This window comes from Alosa pseudoharengus, unplaced genomic scaffold (genome assembly GCF_046254945.1).
Source record: "Alosa pseudoharengus isolate Yale_2024_CS ecotype anadromous, Long Island Sound unplaced genomic scaffold, YU_APseudo_1.1 YU_APseudo_1.1_scf_4, whole genome shotgun sequence".
In the NCBI taxonomy this organism is placed as follows: Eukaryota; Metazoa; Chordata; class Actinopteri; order Clupeiformes; family Clupeidae; genus Alosa; species Alosa pseudoharengus.
The window spans coordinates 35,845,889-35,862,590 of NW_027468774.1; the positions used below are offsets into that span (position 1 = coordinate 35,845,889).

The 16,702-nt window shown below is 44.2% G+C and overlaps 2 protein-coding genes across 3 annotated transcripts; both read right to left on the reverse strand.

The window, feature by feature from the left end:
- Nucleotides 1–561: 561 nt before the first annotated feature.
- Nucleotides 562–1,060, reverse strand: LOC143103255 (transmembrane protein 100). The gene has a single exon (XM_076267074.1). The coding sequence runs from the start codon at nucleotides 1,005–1,007 to the stop codon at nucleotides 603–605; it is 405 nt and encodes a 134-aa protein (XP_076123189.1). The 5' UTR covers nucleotides 1,008–1,060; the 3' UTR covers nucleotides 562–602.
- Nucleotides 1,061–3,905: 2,845 nt separating this feature from the next.
- tedc2 (tubulin epsilon and delta complex 2) lies at nucleotides 3,906–16,608 on the reverse strand. Of its 2 annotated transcripts, none has more exons than XM_076266068.1 (10): nucleotides 16,352–16,608; nucleotides 16,144–16,248; nucleotides 15,979–16,025; nucleotides 15,306–15,813; nucleotides 15,170–15,223; nucleotides 14,089–14,167; nucleotides 13,724–13,853; nucleotides 13,144–13,236; nucleotides 4,571–4,758; nucleotides 3,906–4,456 (listed from the first exon to the last, which is right to left on the reverse strand). In XM_076266068.1, the coding sequence occupies exons 2-10, from the start codon at nucleotides 16,245–16,247 to the stop codon at nucleotides 4,328–4,330; spliced, it is 1,332 nt and encodes a 443-aa protein (XP_076122183.1). In that variant the 5' UTR covers nucleotide 16,248; nucleotides 16,352–16,608; the 3' UTR covers nucleotides 3,906–4,327. The 2 variants fall into 2 exon arrangements, with proteins under 2 accessions (XP_076122183.1, XP_076122182.1); XM_076266067.1 differs by having other exon boundaries at nucleotides 14,074–14,167.
- Nucleotides 16,609–16,702: the final 94 nt, after the last annotated feature.

A 16,702-nucleotide genomic window follows, 5' to 3' on the forward strand; every position in this document is an offset into this window, starting at 1 on the left:
ATTGCGTTGGTGTCACAGGATGGGGCCAATGACGCGGGACGCCGACGGGGGTCAACTCCACTTAGGTGGGGGTGTCGGGTTGCCCCCTCTGGCCCACTTCTCCGACGAAGCACTCGCATACTCGGGGTGGCCGGAATGCAGGGGTCTGACGCCAGAGCTGACGGCAGCAACCGCTTTGCAACACACACCCACCGTGTCCAATGACCAGTACGTGTGTGTGAGAGAGTGAGAGAGAGACAGAGAGAGAGAGAGTGTGTGTGCGTGTAAGAGTGTGGTGCTTCTTCTGGCTTGTTTTGACACTAGACACCTGCTGTGTGACGGTAAACTGCATGTGCCCCTCTTGCCACTTAAAAGTGTTTCCACTCCGATCCTTGAGTGTGTACAAATGAGACTTTTAGCCCACAAAAAGTGTGCATATACTTTTTTTTGCACCTTTCTCAGTGCACGTGGTTGCTTCTCCTGAGTCAGTCAGTGGACAGAGCTCATCAGCAGAATAAAAGAAGAATCCTAAAGAGGGATGCTGTGAGTCAAAAGCCACCAAGCATGCTCCCCAATCCCTTTATCCTTTTCGCTTCATTTCTATCCTTTTCCAACTCCCCCCGTCATAGTGGGCACTGCTCAGAACTAACGGATGCTCCTTCCTTTTTTTTCCTGCGTTTCTTCTTGTGGGCTGTCCAGCAGACTGTGGCCATTAATACCAGGATCAACCCAGTAACCAGCAGCACCACAGAAGCCACCTTGGTCTGTGGGAGATCATTGTAGGTGTAGCTGACACCCGTTCCTGCGATGCCGATCACCAGGGAGATTATGCCGAAGGGGAAAATACAGCGGTACCAGGACTTCTCCACCCCACCTGTGGCTTGGGAGAGTCGCTCCAGAGAGGACAGCACGTCTGGAGCTTTGGGGCCTAGCTCCTCTGGTCCTACGCTGTGGTTCTCAGCAGCGGACACTCCACAGGCTCCAGGGGACTGGGGCTGGCAGGCCGGGTGTCCTGCAGTGCAGCCCATTCTGAAGCTACAGCGTGGGGCAGGAGAGGAGAGAACCAGGGCACCCTGCTTTCACAGGCCACTAGCCTTGCCTTGGCCCGGGATAATGTGAGTGAATGAAAGAGAGAGAGAGATAGAGAGAGAGAGAGACAAAGAAAGAGAAATAAAGCACTTAATTATTCACCAGTTCGTGAAAAACAATGAAGCCTCTCTGAAAAGCTTCGGGAAGACTAGAATTCACTCACATGCTTTTGTTATTTTCCTTTTTACATTCCTCTTTTCTACCTTGGTCTCTCTCCTCCTTCCAGCGCTGTGCTCCCTCTCTCCTTGCAGTGATGTGCTCCCCCTGCTTGCCGTGCTTCCTCTCACAGCATGCTGCGGTTTATCTCCAAAACTGAGAGTTGCTTTATATGTAGCCTGTAGCAGGGGTGGGGCCAAGGATGAAAAGTGGGTGGCTATAGGCTGCTGATAGGCTACAGTCCAGGATGACGTGCATGCCCAGAGCGGAGTGTCTGTACAGTGTGGATGTGCGTGCCTGTCCATGTTATGGGGTGCGGGGGGATGGGAGTGGCAACGCAGGAGAAAGAGGAGAGGGGCAATTTCCTGCCCCCTTCTTCCTTTTCAATGGATGGAGCATTTTCTCTTCACAAGAGCCTTGATTTTTCCTTGTTCAACTCCCGTTTATCAGTGAGGAGGAGGGACAATGTGTGTCAGTTTACATCCTGTGGGAAAGAGTGATCATAATGCCCATCAGGAGCATCTCACGCATCACAATGCATTACACACACACACGGGAGCAGCACAGCTGCGGTGTCTGTTCCTACAGTGACAGACCAATGGCATTCACTCTCTCCTCTCATCCCATCTGAGCATGCACAGGCGCACCCACCCACACATCATCCACCCCCATATACACACAGAGAGGGAGAGACAACCAAATCGCTCAATGAAACCCACCTAAAGGATAAAATGTGTCATTATTCAAGACAGAATTTTCCTTAGGGAAACACCGTCAGAAAAAAACACACTCAAGCACAAAATTGTGAAAAACACGCAAGTATACCAACAGCTTAATTCAATTTGTATGCGTGTCACATACCTACCTATTACGCTCTGAAGAGATTAGGCTGTACCCAGAGGGAAGTGTGGTGGATAGGTCATGGTAGGCTAACTGAATTGTGTATAGGTGTGCACATATGTGGGTGGCAAATGTCCTTCTCAAATTAATGGGAGATGGGAGCGTGCTAAGCTCATTCGCAGCTGTGTGTGTTGAGGTGTGTTTTTGTGCCTGCACTGTTCTAGCAATATGTTTGTAGGTTGAGGAAAAGAAGGGAATGAGCCCCATAAGCACCCTATTTAATGTCAGTTATAAAATGAACACTATGAATATCACATGCACACAGTAACACAAGACAGACAGATGATTGGTATGGCTTTGCATTGTGTCAAGTAATGTTTGTAAGGGGAATCTTATATATTCTTTTTGCATAGAGCTTTGACAAAACGTTAATATGAAGGCAAGATGGATGGCATATAAAAGTCTATTGAAGTTTGATGTGTCTCTAAAGGAGGTCTATATGTATGGCCTAAGATGCAGAGGTGAGACACAGTACCGAGCAGTAAACCATAAAACTAGATGAGCAGAATGACTCATGACTGACTCAATATCTGCCTCCAGAGAGGGAGAGGAGAGGCAAATAAGGGGTGAGATGAGAGGAGGCGGGGTAACAGAAGGATGCACAGGAGAGAAATTGGATGGAGGCGAGATGGTTCCGGGCACATCTTAATTGCAGATTCGTGCTAAATTCTACTTCTGTCAGAAGCATTCCCTGGCTTGAGCCATATAGGTGAAGGGCTGTTTACAGCTTCCCTGCATCAATATATCAATACCACCTACTCTTGTTTTCTAGTGCAGGTCAGTTTTTGGAGGTGTTTTCCCCACCAATTATCAGTTCAAATGTTGATATCTGTATCCTCAATTTTTTGAATGGAGGGTTGAATCAAACTGTTCCAATAGGGCAAAAAACAGCTGTTACAAATCCCTGTTCCTATCTTGCTCATTGACTGTAGTATTTTCATCTTGATCTCCACCCCAAACTCGGGTGTTTTTTAGCCATTTTCTCAGTCAGCAGAGACTTTGTTCTCGGTGACTCAGAGCAGAAATGTCTGCGCATATGTGAGCCCAGGAGAGGGGGCAGTCTGGAGGATAGCACTCCAACACCCACGGCGCTCTGTGTAAACCAAACGCCACCTGTCCTCCATTCTGGAGCAGCCTGTATGCACCCAAATCCACCACTACATTCCCCGCTCCCTCCTCTGAGCTTCTTTGACTTGTATGTAACACACATGAGCGGCCTGCTATTGCCTAAAGACAGAACATATTCCCCAGACTACAATAACTCCATGAGAATGCACCTCTATACACCTTTAGTTGTGAATATATGCAGTCATTAACTGTACCTCAGGGACTATTGTGGGTTTTGGCACTCTAAATTCACTGTGATAAGGGATTGTCTTTTAGTTTGAGTATTGAGTGTGGGGACCATTGTTATGGCATGTACTCCATCTGGCTCCCTTGTGTTGAGCCAACTTAGACGACCAGTGGACCCCTACAGTGGGAGGACTCTCACTAAGCACAGTTCCTGAGTCATGCATTGCATCACATTTGTGAAAAGAGCATTCTTTTTGTGTATTTACACATTCACAGTAGCCTGTGGTGCTACCTCCTACCACCATTCGAAGACATCAGCTCAGTAGGAATGTGCTAATGGCGGCATTAGTAATTGCATTGATCTAATTAATCTAACCATTATTCCTACAGCCTTGAGTGTGTTTTGCTGCTTGAAATGATATGAAAGATCACTACAAATTAACCCAGTGTGATGGCTAACATAAATAATTTTCACAACACCATGACAATAAAGACTTTTGAAAGTATTTATTTATTTATTCAAAATGCAATTCTATCCAACCATATTGAAATTGAATAGTAACATCAGAGTAGGTCAGTTTTAGATGGCTCCCTCTGCTGGTGAAATGAAATTGCAACACACTAAGCAGGCATAAATTCCCACATATTACCGCCACATGATTGGCTTTAATGAAAATCCTGATATGCTAGTGTTTTTTTCTGACTAAACACTCAAAACAGCTCAACACGAACAAACAGCTTGCACACACAAACAGCGCTCATTTCCTGAAACAATATATATATATATATATATATATATATATATATATATATTATACATATGAAAATACACCTTCCAAACTTTCACAACAGACACAAATGGCAGAACACTCACACATCAACTCTTCTGGACTGCTGAAGTAACTTCAACTCAATCTGGCTCAGTGTCCATTACAAGAGTAGGGAAATATAGTCCTCCCTCCCCCAGGAGAGAATACTGTCCTCTAAGGTCAACAGCAGAGAAGGAAGGCAAACCACAGTGGAGACGATCTCTGAGAATCTGTTAGAAGTCAAACATCATCAGACAACCTTATATCTTTCAATTCCAACTTCAATGTTAATCCAGTGTGGCAGCTAATGAAACAGAACACAATGTTATTTAAAACCTTGTCACCTGCTGGAGCTTCGTCTCCTGCTGTAGTAGCTGCACCCTCAGTCTCAGGTGAGCTACCTCCTGGAGCTCAGCCTGATTGTGGTAGCAGACAGTAGGGGGCAGGCAGGGTCTCTGTGGGTCTCCCCATGCTCCCCTCCTTCTAACTGGACACAACACTTCAGGCTCCTGTCTGTGATACTTATCCAGTACTGAAACACATATAAGCAACTAGTTACTATTAAAGTAACAAAATGTTACAATTCCCCTTTTCGTCCATTTTCAACGTACTGGAAACCCATTTAGTGCTACGGGTGTTCGCAATTCTTCTAAAACCGATGAAAAAGTTCATGGTCCTACCCATGACAACAACATGACGATACCAGGTGCTTGTTGTGCGCACTGAAAATGTCAGAGACTCCATTCTTCATATTGTAAATAAGTGTAGCATCAATAGGAGTTCATTTCAGTTTTAATTAAACAACTAAATGTAACGCTTCTAACTTAACGCAATATATAGGACCACTATATTACCAGAGTTATCAGAGCTAGGTTCGGCTATAGGGAGAGAATTGGCAACGACCAGTATTTAGATGAAGAAAAAGACAATAACATTTATTATGACACACAAGAAAATATATTGAACCACAATAGAAAAATGTAAAACCCCTTAAAGTCAGTCGCGTAAAGTCAGTCAGTAACAAAATGTTCAATATAGTAAAGTTTAACCCCAAAGTTCAATGTTTCAATCCCAAAGTTCAATATTCCAATCCCAGAGTTCAATGTTTCTATATCAATGTTCACGTATCCTTTAAATCCTCAAAAAAAGGGAAAAAGTAGAAAAATGCAAAAAAAGAGATCTTCGTACGTATTTTTGTAAAGGAAAAAAAAGATGAAACAAGGCCTTACTAATCACTACCCGGGTAGGAAATTAGTGATGTGTATCTTAATCTTATCTGTAATCCAGAACAGGTTGCGTCCAGGCCACAGGCATCACAGGTAGGCGCACACACACACTGGTCACAGTCCTTAGGATGGCTCGCCGTTTCTCTCTCTCTCAATCGTGGCAGAAGATGCACAACAAAAAAACCAATCGGAGATTCAATGATTTAAGACACAAACGATCTTCAGGAGTAATAATTCAACCGGAAACGTCTTCTTGAAAAAGTTAAACAAAGGATTAGTTAAAAAATAAACGGTGAAGTGTCGAAACGTTGATAAATCTTAATCTTTCTTTCACTCGCAATATCTCTATGAGCTTCAGGGGAAAAAAAACGCAGTTGTGGACTCTTCCTCTATGTGCAATGCACTCGTTCACATGCAGCACAGCGACCCCTAATGGACAGGGGGCAAACGCTACAACTACAGTCAATAACCCAGTGCAATTTATGTGGGTTACATCCTCCCCTCCTGAATGTGCATGCGCCTCTGCATGTACTACTAAATCAAATCGTGCCTGCAGTGACTTACGTCTAAGCGAGTGGGAGTAATCACTGGAGTTAAGTCTAAAGCTTTAGTAAAAGCGTGGTCAAGTCCCTTAAATAAAGACTGCATTACTAACGTCAGGGGATTTCCTAACGTCCGGTATGTCAGTCGGTCAGGCTCTGCTCTCTGTCTAGCTGATCGTCTCACTTCTGTGTCTCCTGGATCTTCTCCCTCTTGGACATCATCCAGTCTGGATTCCTGTTCGGATGACTCATCAGGGTTTGTGTTTCCCATAGATTTCTGCTCAACTCTTTCTTCTGTTTCAGGCACTGTTTCCAACTCATTCTCCTCTTCCACAAGGTTTGTCATCTCCTTCTCCTCTTCTACATCAGCAACCGATTCTTCTACATCAGTAGACAATTCACTCTCTTTCGGCTCGTCTTCACTTGAGTTGGAAGACTCATCCGCGCCAGGGTCTTGTTGTGGACATGCCGCAGGCTGAAACACCTCGGCTTCAGGTCGGAGGTCTGACTGTGCGGGATTCACTGAACGAGTTGCTTTGGTCTGAGGGATTTCGTGCACAATAGTGATCGACGGATAAGTAGTGTCAGGGACACCATAGTCAATGACTTGTTCTTCCTCACTTTCACAGGGATCTCTCAACAGCTCTCCCTCCTCACATGCTGGACTTTGAGCGGGTTGGGCTGCTGTTTTCTTTGGCTTGCACTGAGTCACTTCTGCTTTGATGGATGGCGCTAGGAAGCCACAAGGTAAAAGTAAGTCACGATGCAGCGTCCTCTCGGGACCATCAGAGTTCACTGGGGCAACGACATAGACAGGAGAATCATTGATGCGCTTCACCACTTTGTAAACGGTTTGGCTCCAACGATCCGCTATCTTGTGTTTTCCCCTCAATCCGACGTTCTTGACCAGGACACGGTCTCCTTCTTCCAGGACAGTTTCTCTTACTTTCATGTCGTACCTTTCTTTGTTTTTCAGGGCGATTTTCTCACTGTTTTGAATTGCAATTTTGTAACTCTCTTTCAGGTTCTCCTTGAGATGTTTCACATAGTCTGTGTGAGTAACTCTGCTCTGACCAGCTGGGTTAAGGCCAAATGCAACATCAATAGGTAAGCTTGGCTGTCTCCCAAACATCAGCTGGTAGGGGGAAAAGCCTGTTGTGTCATTTTTGGTGCAATTGAACGCATGCACTAAAGGTTGAACATAGTCACGCCACTTGACTTTGTTTTCCTCTTCAAGGGTACCCAGCATCTCCAAAAGCGTACGGTTAAACCGTTCTACCGGATTACCACGCGGATGGTAGGGAGTAGTTCTTGTCTTTTTAATCCCTAGGAGAAGGCAGAGGTCTTGGATCACTGCAGACTCAAAGTCGCGACCCTGGTCGCTATGCAGACGCTCGGGCAGGCCATAATGGACAAAAAACTGGTTCCACAAAGCTTTGGCTACTGTCTTGGCCTTTTGGTCAGCGGTTGGTACGGCGACAGCGTACTTAGTAAAATGGTCAGTGATGACGAGGATGTTCTTCGTCCCACGGCCATCAGGCTCCAAGGACAAGTAGTCCATGCAGACTAGTTCTAGGGGTCTGCTGGTCCGAATGTTTACGAGACGAGCTGTCTTCTCAGCTTTTGCTTTGCTACGAACGCATCTCTCACAGGTTTTTACTTTTGCATCTACGTCCATGGCCATCCTCGGCCAATAGAAACGCATGCGGACAAGATCAATCGTTCTTTCAAATCCCATGTGGCCAACTAGGTTGTGTAGACTTTCAAGAGCCGTCTCACGATACTTCTTGGGAAGAACAAGTTGAAACAATGGCCCACTCTTGCTCATTCTCTTACGATAGAGGACGGCATTGTCAATGACAAGTTGATCCTGAACTCGTAGCATCAGTTGGACTTCTCTGTCCTCTTTCTGCCTCACCCGGTATGAAAGCCGCTTTCCTGCACTGACAATGTCAATGACCTTGCTGATTACTGGGTCAGCTCTTTGCTCAGCAGCCCATTCCAGCTGTGACATTCTGGGGAGGGTGCTGGACCCTGGAAGCAAATCAGTGTGGATGAACTCGGGCGGGATAGCGCTTGCATCCATGGCAAGGGACTCGACGATCACAGGTAAGTAGTTACTGTCTTCCTCTGTATTACAGGGCTTTTCTAGGTTTTGTCTCTGGCAAACAGCTTTGACTGCTTCTTGAGGGAAGGTGGCTGCACTGCTGCTAGAACTGCTGCACTCGGTTGTCTTCGGCCTCAGCACTGGAATCTGCCTGTTCGCAGTCATGGCGGCGCCTGGACAGACCGTCGGCGTCCTGGTTTCTCTTGCCGGCCCGGTACTGGATGTTGAAGTTGAAGTTGGACAGGGCGGCAAGCCACCGATGTCCGGCAGCGTCAAGTTTGGCAGACGACAGTACATAAGTTAAGGGATTGTTGTCCGTAACAACGGTGAACTCAGCTCCGTAGAGGTAGTCTGACAGCTTGTCGGTTATAGCCCACTTAAGGGCAAGAAACTCAAGCTTGTGAGTGGGGTATCTTCGCTCGCATTTTGACAGTCCTCTACTGGCATAGGCTATGATTTTCATCTGTCCATCTTGTTGCTGATACAGGGCTGCCCCAAGACCATGAAGGCTCGCGTCAGTGTGTAGTATGTAAGGTAAGCTTGAATTGGCAAAGCCAAGGATCGGGGCAGTAGTCAACTTTTCAATGAGGGTTTTAAAGGCTTCCTCACACTTAGACGTCCACTTTTCTGCAAAAGGTGACTTGAGGTCTGCATTTGAGAAGGACTTGGTTTTGTTCTTTCTCCTTGCAGGGACAAAGCCGGCAGTCAGATCATTGAGGGGCTTTGCTATTTTTGAAAAGTCTTTGATGAACCTTCTGTAATAGCCCGTGAATCCGAGAAAAGACTTGAGCTCCCTGATATTGTTTGGCCTGGGCCTAGTGGTGAGTGCTGAAATCTTATCAGGGTCAGTTTCAACTCCATTCTCCCGAGTTTTTCACTGACTTCCTGAAAAAATTACATTTCTCAGGCGATAACTTGAGCCCGAATTCTTTTAGACGGTGCAAGACTCTCATAAGCCGCTCTTCGTGCTGTTCAAGGGTTTCTGAGAAAACAATGAGGTCGTCTAAGAAAACAAGAACTTCCTTCAAGTTTAGGGAACTCATGCATTTCTCCATGACTCTCTGGAAGGTGCTCGGAGCGTTGGTTACTCCATGCGGCATCCTATTGAATTCCCAAAATCCCATGGGCGTGACGAAGGCGGTTTTGGGTTTATCGTCCTCTTCCATTTCCACCTGGTAGAAGCCTGACTTCAAATCCATTACGGAGAACCATTTGGACCCTGTTAGAGCTGCAAAGGTTTCCTCGATGTTCGGCAAAGCGTAAGCATCTTTGATTGTCTGTAGATTCAATTTCCTGTAGTCAACGCATAGTCGAATCTTGCCACTCTTCTTCTTTACGATGACGACAGGTGATGCGAACGGACTTTCAGACTCTCTTATGATGTTGGCATCATACAGCTCTTTCAGGTGGAGACGGGCGGCTTCATAATCGGACGGGTGGATAGGCCTCACCCTCTGCTTGAAGGGTGTTGGATCAGAGAGGCGGATTTTGTGCTTGACTGCTGTTGTATGTCCATAGTCAAGGTCCTCTCTTGCGAAAACTTCTGGAATTGAATTCAGTTTTTTCTCGATCCTTTCTTTCCACTCCTCAGAGAGAGGTGAATCACTGAGGTCGAAGGCAATGGGGCTCTCAGCAGTCACAGGGTGTTCAGGCTCAGCGTACCCAGTTGGGCCTTCATCCTTCAGGGAGGTTAGTGGAGAAATTGAAAGTGGAGCTGTGAGGTTTGCCAAAGTGCAGTGTGTTGGCACTGTGACGTCATGTGTTGTTTCGTTCTTCAGCAAGACAGGGACTTTGAAAGATGTCTTCCTGGGGCTTGACATGATGTAAGAGCAAAATGTCAGCCCACTTGGTAGTGAACGAGAGGGGAAGTCAATGAGCAAGGGGGCCTCAGGAAAGCTATTGACGTTTCTTGTGTAGCCGTCTAACACCATTCTTTGGCCTGGTGGGATGACTACAGCTTTCTTGTGCAAGAGTTTGACGACACCCACTCTGTCATTGTGTGCAGTTTTGCTCTTGTACAGACTGCGAAGGTGCTTGACGAGAACAGCATATGCACAGGTTTCTTGAACAGGCGCACTGGCACTTTCATTGAAGCCTTCATACAAAAGGTCCAGGGCATTAGTGCCAACAAGGACGGAGATGGCACTGTAATCAGGGACAATGAGGGCCAAAGTGGTTACAGTCTTGGGCCTACCAATAAAAGTTTCAGGGAATGTTATGTCAACTTCAATGTAGCCTGTATAAGGCACACGCTGGCCTGCTGCTCCCTCCACATCGATTATGTTGTCTAAGGGACATACTGGATGAGAAGGTAAGTAGGTTTCGTGAAATGGCTGTGAGATCGTGGTCACTTGTGAACCTGAATCAATTAGACACTCATGCTGGATTCCTCCGATGGTGACACTAACCATGGACCTTGAGCCGACTAATCCAGTCATGAGCTCCTCTCTTGTGGGCATAAGGAAGCAACTTTTGGCTTTTTTATTTTCTTTGGGACTAGTGTCTCTTTCAATGGCTTCAGGATGCCCGTCTCCAGAAGCCATGCTCAGTTTAAATGAAGACCGTACTTAGCTGCCCACTCATCCTGCTTCACCTTCAATTCCTTATACTTGAGGTCGACAGCAGCTTTGTTCAGGGGGTTCTCACAAGCTTTGGCTATGTGGCCGTCACCTCCACATCGAAAGCAAAACCAGGCCTTGGGCTGAGGTCTGGGTGTAACCTGAGAAGTTGCTCTGTGGACTTGAGCCTCTGCTTGGATTGGGTTGGTTCAGGGCAGACTGGGGGACTGCAGGTCTTTGTTTCTTTTCTTTTCTATGTTTCTTGGAGTCAAGCTGCATTTGCAGCGCGGCAACTTCTTTCCTCAGATTCTCAGTTTCCAGTATGTATGCTTGTAGTGTATTGGCATTGTATTCAGAGACGCAGGTGGTGTTCACCACACTCTGAGCGTTCATTGAGGTTTTGGTTTTGGATGACCCCAAGTGGCGGTTCATGCGGTCAAGCTTGGTTGCTCTCTTGTCTTCCTCAGTTCTTAATTACAGCAGGAGGTCAGCAAAATCGAGGGACTTTTCACTTTTCAGCTCCAGCTGCAGGACAAGGTCATGGTCCCAGCAACCACACTTAAACTGCTTCATCAGGTGGTGGTTGACAGCAGACGGCTTGACTCCGCCTCTTTTCACAGCAGTGCTTAGCAGAGTTTGCAGCCTCTGCAGGTAGCTGGAAGCCTTTTCACCAGGGTCTTGATTCGTATTGAGAAACTTGGCAAAAATCTCTTCACCATCTTCAACGATGCCATAAGCAGACTCCAAAAGCCTAGTGTAGTCTCTAGGGTGGGCAGATGAACCTAGCTGCCTCACAACATCTGACGCTGGGGGAAGCAAGCTTTCACAGCACGGGGTTTCGTCTTGGTCTGCTTCGGTGTCTCTAAGTAGGGTTTCGTAGACATGGGGGTCTTTCTAGATCTAGTTATGAGGGGAGTGGCACTATGGACAGAGTCAGCGTCGCTACTGTCATCTAGGATGCTAGAGTCGCTAGAGTCTTGGCCTGTCAGCATGAGGGCTTCCACACTTTTTATGTACCATGTCACAGTGGTGTCGGTGATATTCTGTATGCTAGAAGGAAGGTGGGGCTCGATGGAAGCACTTGCAGCGTCGGATTCAAATTCAACAATGGCAGAACACTTACCGTCTACTTCGCTTGGTAATCTCACTATTTGAGCTACCTTACCGTATTTTTCGAAAGTTTCAGTGATGTCTGCATCAGTATCAGTGTGATTAACACTGAATAAAGCGATAGAACACTCCCGTTTAACACCATACTTTTGCTCAAAATCCATGTCTCAAGTTTAAACAATTTCACTAAATGTAACAAAAAAAGTGATAATTCACGTAATGCTTACAAAACACGCAAAAATGTTGATTTAACGGTAAAGGTCGTGCTCAAAACTCTCCTGGCTGGCTCGCCACGAAAAAGGATGTAACGCTTCTAACTTAACGCAATATATAGGACCACTATATTACCAGAGTTATCAGAGCTAGGTTCGGCTATAGGGAGAGAATTGGCAACGACCAGTATTTAGATGAAGAAAAAGACAATAACATTTATTATGACACACAAGAAAAGATATTGAACCACAATAGAAAAATGTAAAACCCCTTAAAGTCAGTCGCGTAAAGTCAGTCAGTAACAAAATGTTCAATATAGTAAAGTTTAACCCCAAAGTTCAATCCCAAAGTTCAATATTCCAATCCCAGAGTTCAATGTTTCTATATCAATGTTCACGTATCCTTTAAATCCTCAAAAAAAGGGAAAAAGTAGAAAAATGCAAAAATAAACGGTGTTCATAATGTTAAAAAATAAACGGTGAAGTGTCGAAACGTTGATAAATCTTAATCTTTCTTTCACTCGCAATATCTCTGAGCTTCAGGGGGAAAAAACGCAGTTGTGGACTCTTACTCTATGTGCAATGCACTCGTTCACATGCAGCACAGCGACCCCTAATGGACAGGGGGCAAACGCTACAACTACAGTCAATAACCCAGTGCAATTTATGTGGGTTACATAAAGAACATTTTATATTTAGGAGGCTTCCCATTATTGATGAGACAGAGGGCACACACAGACACACAAACAGAATATACAGAACATACTTGAACTTTGTCATAAATCTCTGAATCTTTGAGAAAGATCCAGAGGAAATGCACTTCCTGACCTACTTATACTCATATTTTGCACTTTATATTCTGTCTTTAAGTACTGCTCAAACTGTAATTGTTAATGATTTGAAATGCAAAAGAAATGTTAAATACGTAGCGTAGTGTGCACAACTTTTGTGTACACAGTATATGTAACTGCATTTACATTCCAGAAAACTTTTGTGATTCTAATAAAGACCCGCTTCATCGGGTATTTCATTGGCTCCCTGTAGGCCTAATTAGAATGTTAAATCGAATGAACTCTCAAAATTGGATTTTAATACACAGACCTTTAAAAAACTCCTGAAAGATGGACCTTGATAATTTAAAGTTAATAACTGAGTTGATTACCTGAGATCATTTGCCCAGTGTGGGCCAGCACACCCATCATCATCTCCTCAAGTCCATTGACCATTGCTTCAGACTTATGTTGTCTCCCAGTGTCTATTTCAACATAATGAAATTTCACAAATACAAAAAACAACTAAGGCATACTGCATGAAAGATATCACAGAGTGATATCTCAGATATCACTCTGGGTTTACATCTCCCATCTAGTGGCTCTACTTTCATATCTCACACACTTAAATTAGTATGTACTATTAGTAACATTAGTACTATTAATTAGTACTAGTAACATTAGTACTATTAGTATCAGTACGCAGGATAGAGGTTCGTCAGAAACCTTCAAATGTAATTAATAATGAGCAAAATTAGAAAATGGCATATTATAACGGACAATCCAAAACATGATGAGAAAAATACTCATTTAATCCAATTGCATTAATTAAGAAGCAGTATAAAGGGGTGTTCACTATCTGGCTAACTTCGACAAACCTGCTCTTTACTCCTACACATTTGTACTGTAACCACTTCTCTCCTTCAACTACCTGATTCTCTGTCAGTTTCATCATATGACTGCCTGGCATACCTTCAGTTGAAGACTGGTTAATGCTGCGCTCGGCATGGTGACAAAAATGGAGTGCCCTGCCTAGCTCAGTGAGGCAACCCATCCTAGAACTGGCGTCAGCAGGGGCATCAGAAAGCATCTCCATAGGGAACTACACCATGCCAGGTCAGGAAAAACAAGAATGCCAAAACATTTTGTGGAGCTATTCAAACATGTTTCCAAAATATGGCATTGCACATTTGCAGATCGTTTTGTTGCACAAACTACACAGACGTAGAATTTTAGTTTGTTATTTTTACAAAGCATGTCCACTAGTTACAGTACACTGTAAAACATGAAATGTATGTTCATTCAAATACGTTTTTGAGTACCTCATCAAAGGATACAGTATTTTGAAGCTTCTCCGTAAAGTGTGTCTTCTCAGGAACAACTTGTGTACCTCTGGCCAACACCTTGTCCCATAACCTTTTAAAAGACAGGAGCTTTCATCTATACTGCCTGGCTAAAAAAAAGTCACCACCTAGGCCAACATTTCACTATAATTTTGGCACATATTTTTGCATTCACCATGGTATTGTTTCAACAACTTTATGCAACACATGTTTGTGTCCAGAGTTGCATAACATTTTGTATTAATGATAGGAAATGGCGCAAAGTCTTCTTTAACACATCCCAAAGACTTAGCCGGCTTCAGACCGTCGAGCCAGGCCAGGTGAGGTTTAAGTCTGGACTCAGTGGTGGCCAATTCATTTGTGAAAATGATTCTGCATTCTCCCTGAAATACTCTTTCACAGTTTGAGGCAGCAGATGTGGTTCAGGGCAGACTTCTTTATTGCACAGAAGTAGGCTTAGTATTATGACTGACTATTGTCTAATCAGAGTCACATCTGCTGTAAATAAGGTAAACCTACCTGCTCGTGATTACGGGCTAATTGTTTATCCCCAGTTAACATGCATCCAATTAAGATCCGTAACACCGGCTTGTATGTGAACATTCACACCAAGGTGGCAATTTTTCACCTCCTTTTTAGACAGATACATTGGCATAAAGACGTCTCTTCTCCCCGTGAATTTTGCGCATTCTCTATCTAAAAACAGCTACTGTCAGTCTTTGGGAAGTGCTGGAGAAGACTTTATTCAGTGGTTAGGCTTTCCTGACATCCACAGATGATCTCAACGAAAGATAAATGCAACTCTGGATGGAAATAAATGATATGATGCATAAGGTTGTGAAAACAATGCCAAGGCAAATGGGAGCTGCATGTAATCAAAACTAAAGGTGGTCCCAACAAAATAATGACATTTTTTGGCAGGGCAGCGTAGTTAATTTGTAAATTCAACCAAGTTATGTCCCTTAAGATGGCAACACAATCATGAAGATCTACAGTAACCAAAAAAAAATGTAATTTGAAATAATTTGTGAGATATTATAAGTTATTTTGAGAAGACGTCAAGTATGTTCCCCACCTGCTTTGTTTGCTCCTCATTGCTGTCCAAGATTGCAGGAGAGGAGATGGAATCCTTAAAATATATTTAGCATTTGATTATAGCATTTGACAATTGCAAAAAGAGAAAGATGCACATATCCTGAATGACTGCTTACCACATCTCTTCTAAAATTGCCTTAACGTTAGCATCAGGAGGTCCGAGTGTCTTGGTCCTACATATTTCATCACCAGAAGAAAGGGTTTTCCGTTGAGTCTTCAGTTTGCCATTAGTAACCAAGTCCTGAGTGCAAATTTTATCAACTGAAACTCTAGTTTGTTTTGAGTTTAGAGGTGGAGCCTCTCCTGATTTAAGGGTCTCTGTTTGGCCAGGCCCTCTCAATAGGCCACCCTGGGTCGTTTGCCCATGAGCTCCGGGAATCCTTTGTGTTGCTTTGGTATGAGATGATGCCTTTGCCACTTGGGGAGGTCTTTTGTCAAAGCTGACTTTGGTGATATTCTCGCTTTGTTTTCTGTGGGAATTTACCAGGGAAGGAGTCCTCCCTTTTCCTTTCGCAGTACTGGCTCTTGGGTCTGCATGTGTGGCCAGGGTTCTCCGTGCCTTTTCAAGCAGCTTTTCCAGCTGCTCCAGCTCTTCTGTCACCTCAGGAGAAATCTCTATAGAATCTTAAGACATACAGATACACCTCAATTTGACACTCGTAATTATCAGTCTAATCCGTCACATTGTGCTTAGAAAAATAATATACTGCTTACAAAGAGTATAGAAGTACTTATATACTCTTTGCTGCTTATAATATCAAAATACACATCATGCATGATGTAACGTACCATCTTTGGCAACTGTATCCTCTCTCGAGTATGCATGACGAATTTTCCTGCAAGATAAAACAATGACAGCTCTGTCTGTGTCAGAGCTTCAAATGCAACAGTGAAGTCGTAGAAGTTTGTCAACAGCGTAAAAATTAAATCGTCATTCATAATAAGGAGACTTACATATGTGTCAGTAAATCTCTACATAAGAAAATGTTGTCGTTGGAGCGACCCTCTTCAACTTCACACTGTTTCAGTGCATTGTCGACAGCGCACAGGATTGACATTCTGGTGGATACAAATGCAAAGGCAACGAAAGACAAAATCAAACACAGCTGAAGAAATCAGACGATACAAAATAATTACACAAAAGGCAAATCGCGCAGTCTACCTTTGTAACGTCAAGCAAGTGATTTCCCCACACAAACTTCCTGGAGTTTAACGCTAGTTAGGCTACTACGACGTCCCTAACGTATCACATACTGCGAATGTATTTTCTGCCATTAAATACATAAACCTGCATCTATTAATTAATTTAATTTCTCATGACTTTCGCATCTTTACGGCGGTGCAAATAATGTGATCTTAGCTTCCCAGTTAGATAGCTCGATACACAAGTAGGCTAGCTAAACAAGTATCTTGAGAAGGAAGAAAAGACCTACCGCGAGGATATCTCGCGATATGTTGAACGGTTACTATAGAAACATGTAGACGCCGAAAAATTAATGAAAGTGCCAGTACC